Source organism: Columba livia, chromosome Z (assembly GCF_036013475.1).
Source record: "Columba livia isolate bColLiv1 breed racing homer chromosome Z, bColLiv1.pat.W.v2, whole genome shotgun sequence".
NCBI classification, from domain to species: domain Eukaryota; kingdom Metazoa; phylum Chordata; class Aves; order Columbiformes; family Columbidae; genus Columba; species Columba livia.
Genome location: NC_088642.1, coordinates 26,992,118 through 27,007,683, shown reverse-complemented (window position 1 = coordinate 27,007,683; position 15,566 = coordinate 26,992,118). Strand labels below are relative to the sequence as shown.

The 15,566-nt window shown below is 41.4% G+C and overlaps 2 protein-coding genes across 4 annotated transcripts in view; one reads left to right on the top strand and one right to left on the bottom strand.

Moving 5' to 3' along the window:
• PLPP1 (phospholipid phosphatase 1) overlaps positions 1-8,158 on the top strand; it is a 67,711-nt gene extending 59,553 nt beyond the window's left edge. For both annotated transcript variants that reach the window (XM_065045231.1, XM_065045229.1), the window contains exons 5-6: positions 5,375-5,551; positions 7,709-8,158. In XM_065045231.1, coding sequence (XP_064901303.1) covers positions 5,375-5,551; positions 7,709-7,834 — 303 coding nt within the window. In that variant the 3' untranslated portion in view covers positions 7,835-8,158. The remainder of the gene's footprint in view (positions 1-5,374; positions 5,552-7,708) is intronic.
• Positions 8,038-15,566, bottom strand: part of MTREX (Mtr4 exosome RNA helicase) — a 47,502-nt gene continuing 39,973 nt past the window's right edge. For both annotated transcript variants that reach the window (XM_065045222.1, XM_065045221.1), the window contains exons 24-27: positions 14,517-14,573; positions 13,934-14,096; positions 8,624-8,728; positions 8,038-8,287 (exon numbers count right to left, since the gene is read on the bottom strand). In XM_065045222.1, the coding sequence (XP_064901294.1) occupies positions 8,235-8,287; positions 8,624-8,728; positions 13,934-14,096; positions 14,517-14,573 (378 nt within the window). In that variant the 3' untranslated portion in view covers positions 8,038-8,234. The remainder of the gene's footprint in view (positions 8,288-8,623; positions 8,729-13,933; positions 14,097-14,516; positions 14,574-15,566) is intronic.

Genomic DNA, 15,566 nt, shown 5'->3' with positions numbered 1-15,566 from the left:
CTCTTGAGCAGGGCTGGAACAGGGAGATGGTAGCTCATCCTAGTTTTCTGTCACTTCATAGCGTTACCCAAGAATCCAGGGTGAATGTCTTGGCTCTTTTATTCTCTGGAGCATCTTGTTTGAATGCCTGCTTGCATCCAAGATAATCGGGTGCAAACCGTCCCTTGTAGAGGTGTGTGGCACTGTCTTTGTCAGAGTCCCTCTCATCACAGAAGGGCAATGCTGCTGCTTTGCTGGTGGAGCTGGAGGGTGGATGAGTTCCTCTGGTGCGCTGTGTATCTACTTGGCTTCCTAATGGAGAACTTCACACTCTTGGAAGCCGGTGGGGGGAATGTGTCCTGTAAGGGTGTCCTTGGGTTATCCACACAAATGAAATTTCCCTGTCCTACAAATGTGCCTGGATTCACAGCCTGTATTCCTAACCTCAGAGAATTTTGGCCCAATTTTTATCATATTAATCACTCTGAGGCTGGTTTTTCTGAAGACTTTCCAACACTGGTGCCTCCTGTGCTTTCCCTCCTTCTGTCCAGCCCTGCCCCTCACTAACAAAAATCACCAAAACACAGTACCTTCTTATCGCTTCCCTCCACCCCAGAAATTCCAAAGCCAAATATACACATGTACACACACTTGAGGTGGTTTACACATTACTTTTTCAGATCTTCTTAGTTTTGAGAGAGCCCTTATGGTGCATTTCCACAGCACTGCTTGTGGCTCTTGAGACTTTTTTTTGGTCAGCAGACTTGTTTCAAAGTATGAGCTTTTCTAACTGTAGCCAGCAATTAACCCAGTTACTAATTATAACTACAGCAGGATCTTGCGCCTGTTAAAAGAGCAAAATAATAATGCTGTAGGGTTTTATCTTAATGCTCAGGCAGATATCATGAAACTGAACTTAGACGTGACTAATGGTAAATGGTGAGCTGCATAAATGCTATTTACTTGCTCTCTTCCAAAAATTGTATTGACTACTACGGTCTCTCAAAAGAGGGCTTATTTCCTAAGAAAACTGACCTTCTGCACCTTGTTTCTCTTCCAGATTCTTACTGCTTGAACTCAGACAACCTCACACGTGTTCTCTGATTTGCTCATGTCATGGGGGAGTTTTTGTCCTAGGAAAACCATATTCTATCTCTGTTTTCATATTAATTTTTAATAATTATTCATTATGCTGTGAGTACATTAGGATTGAGTATATAAAACTAAGAGGGAAAACAGGTACATTTCCAAAGCAAAAGTGTGCTTCTGTTCCTTAGGACAGGACAAGGACACCTATAGGAAATGTGATTACTGGGACCTTTTGATATCAGGAACATAAATGCCTGTTGAAGAAATTTTTTTTTTTAAAGTGACAGAACAAATCAATTGGTAAAAATTTTTACAAATACAGCTGTTCCTGATGTGGGGGGAAAACCCCCAAACTTTCTTCCTTTTGACTTCCATTCTGCAAGGGGGACTGAATGTGCAGGAGAATTCCCCATAACTTAAAAGGCAGAAAACATTTTGCAGTACAGAGTTTTGTATAACAGGATTTTGGAAAAAAGCTGAGGAGATATTGAATGAAAAATGACTGAGGAATTCTAGGGATTAGGATTAACTGTCTGAAATGTGACCTCAATTCAAGGAAGTAGGTAGGTTGTGGTAGATTTGAAAGAACGTAGTGCCCTTAAGGTGGGATGCAAGATAAGTTTATTGTGAAGCCACATGGTTACACCTCCAGAAGTCCATCTAGGAAATAAGTCAGTGTACTGTAAAATTAGGTGGGCAGGTATGTGTATACTTATAGTAATATTGCTTCACTGGAAGAGCAAACACTTGTAAGCTATGCTAGAAATGTTAAGAGTAGCAAATAATTCTCTAGTTGCAGCGACCCTTCCATTCATGTCTGTGGCTTCTTGCAAGAAGCCACAAAGTGCCTGTGAGTTTCTCTTCATTCCTGTGTATATTTTTAGAAATGAAGTACTAGACCATAGATTAAGAAGAAACTTGTGTTCAGGATGACTGTGGAGTAGAGAACATAGTGTGTGGAGTAGAGAACATAGTTTCATTATAGAGTAAGCGTTGGCTAGTAGGGGAAAAAAGCTGGAGATTATTAATTCCCATTACAAGAAAGCTTCTATTAAATCTATTTCTGCACGTTAAAAAGAACAAACAAAACAAACAAGAGAAACAGTGGGATGGTAGATGAAGTAGATTGTAGCTGAAGGGTCAGACAGACGCTCAGAAGCGGGACAGCAGGGATGTCATTGTGGACAAACAGTTGTCAGTGGTAGGAGCACGTCTGCCAGAACAGCTCTGAATGCTCCTGCCATGCCCATAGGCTCACAAATCAAATTCTCAGCAACAAGTAATGCTGGTAAGGGGCATTACAGTGGTATCACCCAGGTGGCATTTCCTAAAGTTCCTGCTGCTTCTGTAGATTACAAGTTTTAGTTGTAAAGTTTATTCCTTGCTAGCAAAGAGATGGGTGGGCAGACAGACAGGGATTTGCTTCTGTTTCCCTTCTTTATGCCTGTGCTGTGAAGGACTTTGAGGAGGAACAAAAGAACCTGAGGCATGTCGTGCCTATCAGGAGGGGTTCTGTAAACAGCCTGGAGTCATTGCCCTGCATTTGTCAACAGGGTCAAAAGAGTAAGTGTTAGTACAGCACAACACCAGATCATCTCTGTATTGTGCATATAATGCTATGTAAGGACTAATACTGTATAAAGGACTCTTGGGCATACTTCTAGTATCAACCTTGGTTTATATTTAATGGAATTATAAGGAAAAAGCTCCTTCCTTTCTTTGGCTGCTGTCCTGTTTCAGCCCAAACAGGTTGCTAAGAGTGAGTCATGGCAGTAGGAAGAGCCTTTGCAGGGGAGCATGGTTGCCTGGCCTGTTAAAAAAAGGAGAGTCGGTTTGAAGTTACCTGCTTAAAAATAACAAGGAATTTGCTATTCCAGCAGCTGGCTGATAAACAATTACTCTCAACTGAACTGAAAGCTAACTCAAAAAAGCAGTCATAGTCAGAAGAACAGCTGCTCTTTCTGAAATTAAACACAGCCATGATCAGTTACACTGCCACTAATCTGTGGTATGATTTCTCACCCTTCTCACACCTAGTTTTAGAACAATATAAATCTCTCTGCTGGTAGAAGGTACAAGAAGGGCTTTGGGGATTTCCTGTGCAGTTACTGGAGTTGGTGGTCTGAAGAAGCACCTAGAATTGACAAAGCCTGTAGCCAACTGCATGTGTTCTGCAGGTGATACAGCAGCTCCACATCTTCTCTGTGACTGTCTTAGTATGGAAATTTATGTTTTCACATAGATTTTAAATCCAAATTTCTTGTTTGATGCTTTGTCAAGCAGAAGGAAAATGTAAACAGATGCTGCATAATGGCAATTCAAATACTATATTATTTGTCATTTGGTGCTGTGGGCTGGCATCTTTCCAAGTGTGCTTTTTGTGTGGCTTGCCTCATTTTCTTCCTTTGTTCAGAGGCGTATTTTGGTTTCCCACCTATCTGCAGTTGCATAACCCCTTTTCTTTCTGATAGGACTGCACATCTTTGCCAGCTACCAGAAATGCTTAACATGGATAAAAGCTTTTATTACAGCAAGGTATTTTTAGCTGTCTTAAACAGAATGTAGTGGGAATAGGGAAAGGACAAAGAACAGCCAGTATTGAATCATCAGCCAGCTCTTTAGGCTGCCAGCATGTGCTCCTTGGACCCCTCCTGCTTCATTTGTCACTGGGGTAGCATTTGGTCTACTGTTGGTAAATCCAGAAATAGTATTAATATGAGACCATTAAACCACCTTTTGTTAAAAGAACTGTGTGACAGCTAATTTTTGAAGTGGCTAAACAATATTTCCCTAGTGGTGAAAGTAAGGTCCCCAGGAATATGCAGTACCCACCTCTTGAAGGGAATAAATTATTTTCCAGTTCAGGCTTAGCTGTAGCTTCTTCCAAGTCTGATTTCACCCTGATCTTGCTATTAAAGCAAAGTGGTTATGGATATGGTTGGTCTTGGACATTCCATTTATAGCTGAAAAAGTCAGCATGCCAAAATTATGATTTAAGCTACTCGGACAAACCAATGAAATGTTCCCCGAATGTTTAACTTTGGAAAGTGGCACCTTTGCATCTACAGTGCAAGCTCTGTGCCTGTATTTATATTGTAAATGTAATGGTTCTCAAAGGTAGCCATGGCTTTTGAAGTTGGCAACTGTGGGATTTACCAGAAGTTAGTGTCTTGTCTTAGTGCATGAAGCCTGGGTTTGAATTAGCTTCTACAATTTCATAGCTAAGGTTTTGTAGTCAACCTGAAGTTCGTAGATGGTACCAAAAGTATATAGTTGAAATGTTAATCATCATCTTCAATGGTGTCGTTGTTTCTGTTAATACAGTAACTATGGTGCCCTTTTTGATGACAGCATCAAGTTCCAGAATGAAGTAAATTATGTTTACAGGGTGGATTTGCAGAAGCTCCTCTTAGAGTTGAAGAGGTTTCTGTCTTAGACCAGAGGAGGAGACAAAAGCAAGGTCTTAGACTAGACAAGAAAGTAATAGATTTAAATACTGTGAATTCGAGACAACACTTTCAAAGCATAGACATATACAACATCATAAATAGAGCTGAGGGGAGAGAAAAAGAATGGGAACTGCATGTACTCACTTGCTTTACCTGAGGAGGGGTAACATGGTTAATATGAAGCAAAAAAGGCCTAGTAACAGATGGAATGCAGTGAAATACACCAGTGACCACTGAGGAATGTGATCCTAGATGTTATCAGTCATCATATCAAGTTAGTTCTGATGCTTAACTACAGCTGCAATAGTATGCTAAAAGTTGATAGTACAAAATATTACTGGAACTGAGAATAAAGTTAAAAACTTGTCAGTGCTATGTATGGTATATGTAAACTTCAGTAAAGGTGTTAATGGTCTTCATGCTTGGAGCAAGATGGGGCTTCCTGTATTTGCAGGACTCCAAATTTGGGTGGGTGCCAGCTATTTCTTTGTATAAGACTTACCTGTAGTTAATGCAGGAGTAAAATGCTGGTTTGATTTCCACTGGATTCTTTCTAAACCTTAAGTGGCTCTGGCATTACCAATACCTTGGTCCTGAAAATTATCATTTGTCACTCTAGTACAAATACAGAAAACATCTATATGATGGTGCTATGTAGTTTCACATAAAACATGAAGACTGAACACTGACTGTTAAACTCTGCCTGAGCATGCTTGTTGGGAGTATAGCACTTAAAACATTCAAGTACATCATTGTGTCCCTGAACACAATTTCCAACTCTTTAAAGAGACCAAACACAATTTTATGTGATAACTACTTTTGTACTAACTGCATTTTCTTTTTTCTTTTCCTTTTAGCTTTACCTTCAGGCCAGAATGAAAGGAGATTGGGCAAGACTTGTACGTCCTACTCTGCAATTTGGTCTTATTGCTGCATCTATCTATGTGGGTCTCTCACGTGTTTCTGATTACAAGCATCACTGGAGTGATGTTTTAACAGGACTCATTCAGGGAGCAGTGGTAGCTGTGCTCATTGTAAGTAATTCCTGAGGGAGGGGTGTGTGTGTGTGTGTTTTAAATGCTGTTTTTTATAGACAGAACCTTAGAATTGCAGGCTGGGTTCTGTCTTCCTAATGTTCTTAAAATTGGTGGAGATGGGAAACAATTCATTGAACGGGGTGTAGCAATAGTACTTCAGTGAGGCAGACTCTGCAGCAGACTCTGGGCCAACAATGATGTAAGTGGCTCTTTTAGTTGTTAGCCAACATGAACTGCCCAAGAGCTTTTCAAGTAACCAAGATGGAAACAATCAGCTGCAAAACTGTGTGGGGCCTCTATACAACCATACCTTTTGCTTCTAGCCAAATTCTAAATCTCAAGTACAGTAGCAGAGGACAACTGGGTATGAGGTAAGCAGGGGAGAAAGAATAAAGGCCTTTATGGATAAGAACAGCATGAAAGTGTCTGCCTCTGCTACCTTATGCAGCCTGTTTGTTCAGTCTGATGGGAAACTAAAACCCACCATCATGTCTTACATGCATTTTGAGTGATAAAAGGGTGTTTTACAATAGCCAGCACGTGAAGCTTAGCTGTAGTGATGAGTGAAAAGTTTTCCTAAGGAACAGAGAAACAGCTGAACTTTGAGCTGCAGGGCTGGTTGAATTGTGTTGTGCTGGCTGTAACCAGAGTTGATACATCCATGGGAAAGGACGCATCAGAGAGACTTCTGTTTTGAAGACATGAGCGAGTTGAGGTCATACTGAAGAAGTCAGTGTCCAAGAACTGGGGTTGACCTGTCAGAACCACCTCCAAGATAGAAGCTTTCTCAGCTGAAAGTCAGAAGGGTATGGTTCATTTCAAGGCAAAACTTTACTTGTTGCTATCAGTCATCAAAACACATTTTGGAGCAGCTCTGAGAAACCTTAGATATTGCATCAGCTGTTCAGTGGCTGCATGTTGACTAAAAAATCCTACACCTCACTTTTGAACGCCTTTTCTCAGAAAAGATTTTACAAGGAAAGAGAAACATCAGGAACATCTGGGACAGCACTTTTATTAGGAAAACAAGCTTAGTGAAGGGTGTTGGGTGATTATCTTAGAGCTGCTTGGTAATAGGTGAACAGAATTGAATAGTAAGGAAATCTTAAAAATACAACCCCCCCAAACGGAACCCCTGCCTGAAAGACCTGAAGAGTTCAGCTCCAGAAGCAGAAAGCTGAGGTGAAAGCATGCTGGGGTAGCAACTGCAAATGGAGAGGTAAATTGAGGGAGTTCAGCGTTAAGCAGAAGCTGTAACTCGCCTGTCACACAGCTGAAGCAGTGTGCTGTGTCACCAGCCAGCCCTCAGTGTGGGGGTGGGTTTCTGCTGCTGCCCTGAACTGTTGTGCAGTTCTCAGGTTTGCAGTGGGGGGAAGGGGTGATGTAGGAGGGGAAGGGATCACATACATGGCACTTCATGCAGCGCTGTACCCAGCACACCTGCTGGTGTGACTTGGTGAAGTTGGCACTGGGGAGAGAACAAGCTGCAGGATTGATTGGATCAAGGCTCATAGTCAGTGGTGTGAAGGGACTGGGGTGATGTGTTCACAGGATTGCAGGAAAGGACAGTGAAGGGAGAGTTGGTGTCACAGCCGCTGGACCTGTGGCTGAGACATACTGGGGACAGAGCAGCTCTGAACCTTGCCTAAGAGAGGAAATCCAGGCTTGATTTAACCAGCTTTTAATGACATGCAAGTAAGAATGACACTCAAGAGTAAGTTACTACTGAACCCTCTTCCTCAGCTAAAGCACAAACTCTTTTGTCCTGTTCTGAATAAATTGCTGAATAGTTTTAACCATACATGTGATCTGGGCCCTCAGCAAGTATATCTTGCACCTTCATTTAAGAGTTGGTCAGACTATGGCTATTGTAATGCAGCGGTGCTTGATGAGGCAGTTAGAGCACTTGGCACACAGCCTTGAATTTCGCTTAAACCATCAGTGGCTAAGTGGTCAATAGGGGATGGGGAGATAGCTGGAGAAAAAGCTATTGAGATAACAGATGCCAGAATTTTATAGGAGACTTTCTAGCATGTTTGAATCTGTTTAAACTTTTGAGTTCTGACTGTGGAATTTACCTTCTGCAAAAGCATTTACCCATTGTTTTAAAGACTTAAAAATGCAGGAGCTTAACACTATAATTTGTTCATTTAGGTTGTGTATGTGTCTGACTTCTTCAAAGTGAGAGGATGTACATTTCAACCAAAAGAAGATTCCCACACAACTCTCCATGAGACTCCAACAAATGGAAATCATTTTGGCAGCAATCATCAACCGTGAGGAATGATGCACCTCACTTGTCTGTCTCTGAAAGGAAAATGATTTCATCTAACTATGTAATATAAGTAAATGCCTTTAAAGGACTGCTGCTGCTGCTCTTGGATGCTCATTTTACCTGTATATAGTAACACGTACCACAGTTATTGTACATCTAAACTTTAAATTTCTGTTGGTTCAAGCTCTTGCTTAAAAGGAAAAAGCTATTAAAATTGTAAATTTTTATTGAAAACATGGTAACAGTTATTACATACACTGCTGTTTGTACATGCCTTGTTGCAAGAACTATGGTTTAAATACACACCATTAAAAGAAATAATGACTTGAGATGGAAGTAGCATGTGATGTTGATGGACTTGTTCCATGATGTGAATCTAGTACTGGTTTTGGAAGATACTTTCTGTTACAGGTAAAGGCTTGCAGCAAACACAATATCTCTCTTGATTTTTGTAATCCCTATGAAAAAGGAAAACAATTTATTAATATCCAGCAGTCATAAGTGACACAATCACTATTTTAAGGACAGAGGCAGGTAGTACTTTGCAGTAGAGAAAGTATTACAAGTCTTAAATGGGAGTAATTGTACACAGGTTGAAGTGTCAGCATGTATCCAAACACTACCTCTTTAAGTCATACTTTAACACAGAAGTTATCTGGAAAGGCAGCAATGATGCACCTTGCATTCTCAAATCATTTACCCCCTGAGTGCCATTCTACCACAGCTTCCCCCCCTCCCTGCTTCCTTCATACACTTTTAGAATTACTCCTTACACTGTGGAGTGACATACATACCCTCTGCAAACTTATTTTCCAGCTCTGTGTTTCCAATGGCTTTTGCAGCCTGGCACATCTGCCGAAGCAACTCTTCCAGCCTTCTCATGCACCGAATTATGCTACCTGTATGAAAAAAAGTGAGGGAAAATGTTGAATCCCCTGTCACATTATGTCACTGAATAATTCAGCTGCATGAGCCCACTTTGGACCAAAGCAAGAGCTCCTTCTCCAACCCTCTTCAATTTATCTAGAAGCTCATGGTATGAACAGCCATATGTCTTAAGCTTGGTTTCTGTTTTAGCAGTAAACCTCTCCATCAGGCCTTGAATCTACCTCCAAAAGCTTGTCCTCTTCTTATTCTAACTCAGAGGACTTTATGGGCCATTTAGTAATTCCTAGAGGAGTTTTCTTTCAAGCACTTGTTAAGACTTCCCTAAAAAACTATATAGGTTTGGAGGATTCATGAATTTGCTGCTTCAAGAACCACTGCACCTAGGTTTTGGGGTGGGGGAATGTTTATTTATTTGATAGTTCTTCACTTGGCAGAACCAGTGAGACAGTGTGATCTACCTTACTATTCCTGTGCCACTTGAGAGTCTGTGGAGCACTCTACCACCCAACTGCATGCTTACAGTAATGCATACAAGCTTAGTCTTGACATAGCTCCTGCACTGCAACCCAACACCCACTGCAGCTTGTTACACATTCCTCCTTAACTTCTCAAGTCACTGTACCAAGTCTCACAAAATGGCCACAATGCTTATGCTATTCCAGCAGCATGCAAGCAGTATGCAGGTTGGTCATTTTCTCCAACATCACCTCACACGTACAGTTAAAATTATTATATGCAATTGTCATAGGGTAAATATGGACAAAGGGATTGAGAGCAGCCCTGCAGATAAAGACTTGATGGTACTGCTGGATAAAAGATGTGGTATGGTGCAGTGATGTGAACTCACAGCCCAGAAGGCAAATCATACTCTGGGCTGCATCAAAAGGAGCATGGCCAGCAGGTGGAGGGAGGTGATGCTGCCCTTCCGCTCTGCTCTGGTGAGACCCCACCTGGAGTCCTGTGTCCAGCTCTGGGGCCCTCAGCACAGGAAAAACATGGACCTGTTGGAGGGGGCCACAGGAGGCCACAAAAATGATCAGAAGGGTGGAACAGCTCGGGTGGGGGGACAGGCTGAGAGATCTGGGGTTATTCAGCCTGGAGAAGAGAAGGCTCTGGGGAGACCTTGTGGCCTTACAGTACTTAAAGAGGGCCTCAAAGAAAGATGAGAACAGACATTTTAGCAGGGGCAATGGATTTTTACCAAGGGATAATGGTTCTAAACTGAAAGAGGGGAGATTCAGACAGAGAGGTGGCAGATGCCCCATCCCTGGAGACATTCAAGGCCAGGCTAGACGGGGCTCTGAGCAACCTGATCTAGCTGGAGATGTCCCTGATCATTGCAGGGGGGTTGTACTAGACGAGCTTTTTATGATAAAATGAAATACTAATTCTAGACAAGGCTTAACATCTGGAGAGAAACTGTCCATATCAAAAGAATATTATACAAAACTGTTGGGAAAATGAGAAGTAAAATAACACTTCTAAAATACACTCTGGTAGCAGTAGCCAATGTCAGTTTCTACAGTAAGAGTAGTTAGTCTGTAAAAACTAGTGCAATGACATGAGGTGAAGAACACCACATAGGGGGACTGTTGGACACAAAGCACAGAGCCAAAGCAAGTGAATCGCAGTAGCTCCCTGAGCACGGGCACGCTGCCTTGTGGCAGGTCCTGGCTCAGCTCCCAAAGATCCTGCTCTTCTCCATTTGCAGCCATTCCAGGGAGTACGCAGCAGGGTAGCTCGGGCTGTTACAGGCATACTTTTTTTTGTGCATGAAAAAAACCTGCATTTTTGGATTAGATGACTATTGCCTATACTTATTTCCACAAGGCAAAGCAGTCAGTCAGTCTGGAACTGATTAATACGACATTTATCTCAGTCTTCCCTACAGCCTTAAAAAGCTTCTTTAATTTCTATTCCTTCCCTACACATTTCAGCTTAATGACAACTCATTAGCCAATCAACACTGCTCCAATCTGTGGCTAACATGCTTGCTCTTGGAGCACTTGGGCTTACTGTGCAACACGAAAAGGCAGACAGTTAATTAGCACAGCAAAGGACCCAAAAGAGGTTTCAGACACACGACCATTTATACTAATTAAATGACAGAACACCACCTATCTTTGGGATTGTGATCGTGGAAGCATACCATCGACTGAACATTTCTGACTAGAAAAGTTCTGCTCCTGCCTGTTAGCCTGGATGGCAGTACAAAACTGAACGTTAGTCTCTCACAGTCTTTCCCAAAGCACTTTTAATAAGTTTGGGTGGGGTGGTGAAAAACTAGTTTAAAAAGAGTGGTGGCTTCTAATGCACAATTTTCTGCTTCCTTACTAAAATCAGTGCAAAACAGTGAAGTTGGGACTCCCTGTAATAGCAGCAACTCACTATTACTCACATTGCATTGCTCAAAAGGTAAAGAGGAAAATACACATGCTTTAGGAGCTTTAACAAGCCATCATGCTATACCTCATGGTAACAACGTCTATCAAAATTAAGACAGGAAGCACTAATACCTAAAATTAGAATTTGTACTTAAGATCAAAATAAGGATATTACCGTTTTGGGGTTGTGTTTTGTTGTTTGGTTTGGTTTCAGTTTTTAATATTATTTTTTAAAATTTCTTTGGAGTCACTATAGCAACTTGGCTAACCATGGCAAAGTTCTCTGGGATTTAGTGACAACACAGTATCACAGTATGTTTGGGATTGGAAGGGACCTCAAAAGATCATCTGGTACAATCCCCCTGCTGGAGCAGGAACGCCTAGGTGAAGTCGCACAGGAACATGTCCAGGCGGGTTTTGAATGTCTCCAGAGAAGGAGACTCCACAACCTCCCCGGGCAGCCTGTTCCAGTGCTCTGTCACCCTCACTGAGAAGAAGTTTTTTCTCAAATTTAAGTGGAACCTCTTGTGTTCCAGCTTGATCCCATTACCCCTTGTCCTACCATTGGTTGTCACTGAGAAGAGCCTGGCTCCATCCTCATGGCACTCACCCTTTATATATATTTATAAACATTAATGAGGACCCCCTTAGTCTCCTCTTCTCCAAACTAAAGAGACCCAGCTCCCTCAGCCTTTCTTCATAAGGGAGATGCTCCACTCCCTTAATCATCTTTGCTGCCCTACACTGGACCCTCTCCAGCAGTTCCCTGTCCTTCTTGAACTGAGGGGCCCAGAACTGGACACAATATTCCAGATGTGGTCTCACCAGGGCAGAGTAGAGGGGAAGGAGGACCTCTCTCGATCTACTAACCACCCCCCTTCTAATACACCCCAGGATGCCATTGGCCTTCCTGGCCACAAGGGCACAGTGCTGGCTCATGGTCATCCTGTTGTCCACCAGGACCCCCAGGTCCCTTTCCCCTACACTGCTCTCTAATATGTAATTTCCCAACCTATACTGGAACCTGGGGTTGTTCCTGCCCAGATACAGGACTCTACACTTTCCCTTGTTAAATTTCATTAGGTTATTCCCCGCCCAACTCTCCAGCCTGTCCAGGTCCTGCTGGATGGCAGCACAGCCTTCTGGCGTGTCAGCCACACCTCCCAGCTTAGTGTCATCAGCAAACTTGCTGATAGTACACTCTATTCCCTCGTCCAAATCGTTAATGAATATATTGAATAATATTGGCCCCAGTACTGACCCCTGAGGCACTCCACTAGATACTGGCCTCCAACTAGACTCCGCACCATTGACTACCACTCTCTGGCTTCTCTCCTTAAGCCAGTTTGCAACCCACCTCACTACTCTATTGTCTAGACCACACCTCCTCAACTTAGCTGTGAGGATGCTGTGGGAGACTGTGTCAAAGGCTTTACTGAAGTCAAGGTAGACCACATCCACCGCTCTGCCATCATCCATCCACCTTGTTACACACTGCATCTACATTGAGTGTAACTAGTAGTGGACATCTGAAGTGCTTTCCTTCCTTTAGGACAATGCACAGAAAACCAGCCTATTAAATGTTAGGGGAAAAAATCATGTGTCAACCCCTGCCACAGAAGCTAAACTTCTCAAAATAGGCCGGTAAGATCTAATTTAGAGAGAGCTAGCACTGTTGACTAAGACAAACCTGACGGACTAAGCTTAGCCAGAATACAGTTAAGGAAAAATATTACTGCTCTGTGTATTCTGAACAGTCAAAGGCCAATGTGAAAACAAAGCCAGCTACCACTTCTTTTGTGTTCCCCTCACTCAGGGCGCATCTGCAGCAGATGTAAGGCTCAGACTTTCTCTGCAGTAGGAAGAATCTGCCGAATGCAGAATCAAAGACTGCCAGGATTCCTGTCGCTTGCAAGCAACCTGCTTTACCATGTTCCTAGGTCTAGGGACTGGCTTATGAAGTGCAAGAATTCCTTTGTTTTAAGGGCTTCCATTTGCAACTGTACGTACAAACAAGAAAACAGCATTTGAGAGAGGCAAGACAATGGTGCCAGTAACAACTTCCGAAAGGATCTTCAAATCTCAGTCATTACACACAGACTTGTAAGAGTGGTGCACCCATCCTACTGGTATTCACAACTGTCAGCATAGCTGGTAAAAGATTAAATTAGGTTTTTCATTCTGGTTTGACCTTCAGGTAGATGGCCTGTCTTTGTAAAAAGTATCTGGACTTTAAGTCATTCTACTTTTAAAATAAAGAAAACGGAGTACCCTTCCTCAAGGGGCAGTTTCTAGCATCCCACTTCTAGGAACAATAACCCAGGCGACAGGTTACATCTGGGCTTTTCAAATATCCGCATTGTACTGCTGTGATGAACCATCCAAAACAGAGACTTGGTTACCACCTCCTGCCTCTGTTATCTTTAAGACAGCACGAGGACAGCAGGAGGAACTTCCAATTTATGAAGTAAATAAAACACTCAACTGTAATGAGGACAAGCACAAGAGCTGCAAGCATTTGGAATATGGAATTTTTCCCTTTGACTAGGAAAGGTGTTACCTTTTGTTTCTGGGTTTTATAGAAAGTTTTTTAAATGTAGAGAGATATGACTTTTAAAAAGTCTTCTGAAGATCAGAATCTTTCAACAGTGCAACTATAAATTAACATATATAGTAAACAAATTATTTTTCCCACTTGGTTTCAGCTGTGCAAATGCTTGAATACATCTGAGTTAGTAAGTTCTGTGATCCATTGTAAGGTTATTCAGAATTACCACTTCATGTTATGGAATTACCACCTCACATCTCCTAAAGAAAAACTGACAAACATACCTTCAAAGACATCAGTCATTTTGCAGATGTGAGCAAAGTTAGCTCCGTTTGCCCACGTATACACAACATCCATTAGGTTGGGTCTGAAAGAATTTAAGTAATTTTCTTCATCAATTTCCAGTTTTGCTTCTGCTGACACCTTGGCAATTCTTTTTGCACACTCCTTTAAAATAAATATTTTAAATTTGTAACATGCTTAGGCAGATTAAGTGCTTGACCAAGAGAAAGGCTTGTACATTATTAGGTACTGCATACAGGATGAGGTTTCCTTTTCAGTGTAAAATTGTACAGAATCAGAAAGTAAACCACTGTTTACATTATTAAATCTGCCTGCACTAACAGCTGACAGTATACTAAGCAAGCTTATAAAAGCTTTTAAAGGCATATTCTAAATTAGCATAAAGATTTATTGCAAACAAGATAATCCATTATTATACACAGCAAAACTACATGCAATCAGTGCCAACCAAATTCACTGATGATCCAAAATCAAGTCCTCACTGTGCACCTGTTATTTACTCATACACTTGACTCATGTCAACATTAACCCTGAGTTCAGGCAGATTTCTAGCGGACAGATTACCTGCATTTGCCGAAGTGGTCCTGCCAACTGCTCTGTCAATTTTGGCATTTCACTGGACTGAAAAAGAAGACATTAAATAATTTCATGTGCTCCCATACATTTGCTCTACACCAAATTAAATGCAAACCCACAAGTTCAATGTTTAATAGTGCCATTCTAAATTACTCCAATGACTTCTCAAATCCATTATCAAACACAGAAGTTTACTGAATTCCCCAGGTACCTGTTCCTCCTACGAAATCAGAATATTAAATCTTTCTGTGCAGTATACCCACAGTATGAAAACCACCTGTTTTCTGAACACTTCCAAAATTCACTCTGTTTTGTTGTTTCACAGTCCTGAATGGCAAAAATGCCGACCATTTACTACTTTAACTGTTACAAGCTTTTCTTCAAGAATATAAAAAGCAAGTACTTTTAATAACTTAAACATCAATGGTTATGTATTCAAATACAGCAACATTTCTATCTTCTACCTGTTTAGATCTGAGTGCAATTGTTGAGTGAACTACAACGTTTTATTCTAACAGTGACTTGCCTTGGCATCCCCTCTACTAACAAAAATGATTTATTAGCATCTGCTACTAATACACTTCCCACATTTATGACCTGAGTGATACATCTTACTAGCTATCTGCAGTAACACTTCATATGGAAGTTTATTTTTACTGTATTTTCCTGATGACACTAAACTTCTATACAACTTATGGATATGAAAACAATGGCATTTGGTACAAAATGCCTAGGTTTTTGCCTTTAATAACATATGATCTGTTTTTAACAGCTCTTTTCGTGTCAATTCCATGTGGTACTGACGTTGCTATCAATCAAGGGTACTGTCCAAATAACATCACATGGGCATATCTCAGAGTTAAAGATACCCTCACCCCAGAGTGCAAGAGCAGGTATTGTTAACACTCTTCTTCAAATAATCATTCTACATTTTAAATTATAAGGATGTGTTTGTGTATACACACATAAATACAAACATGGATGCCAAGACTCTATTAATATTGCGTCATCGCATGAGGAGGCAACAACTGTAAATTC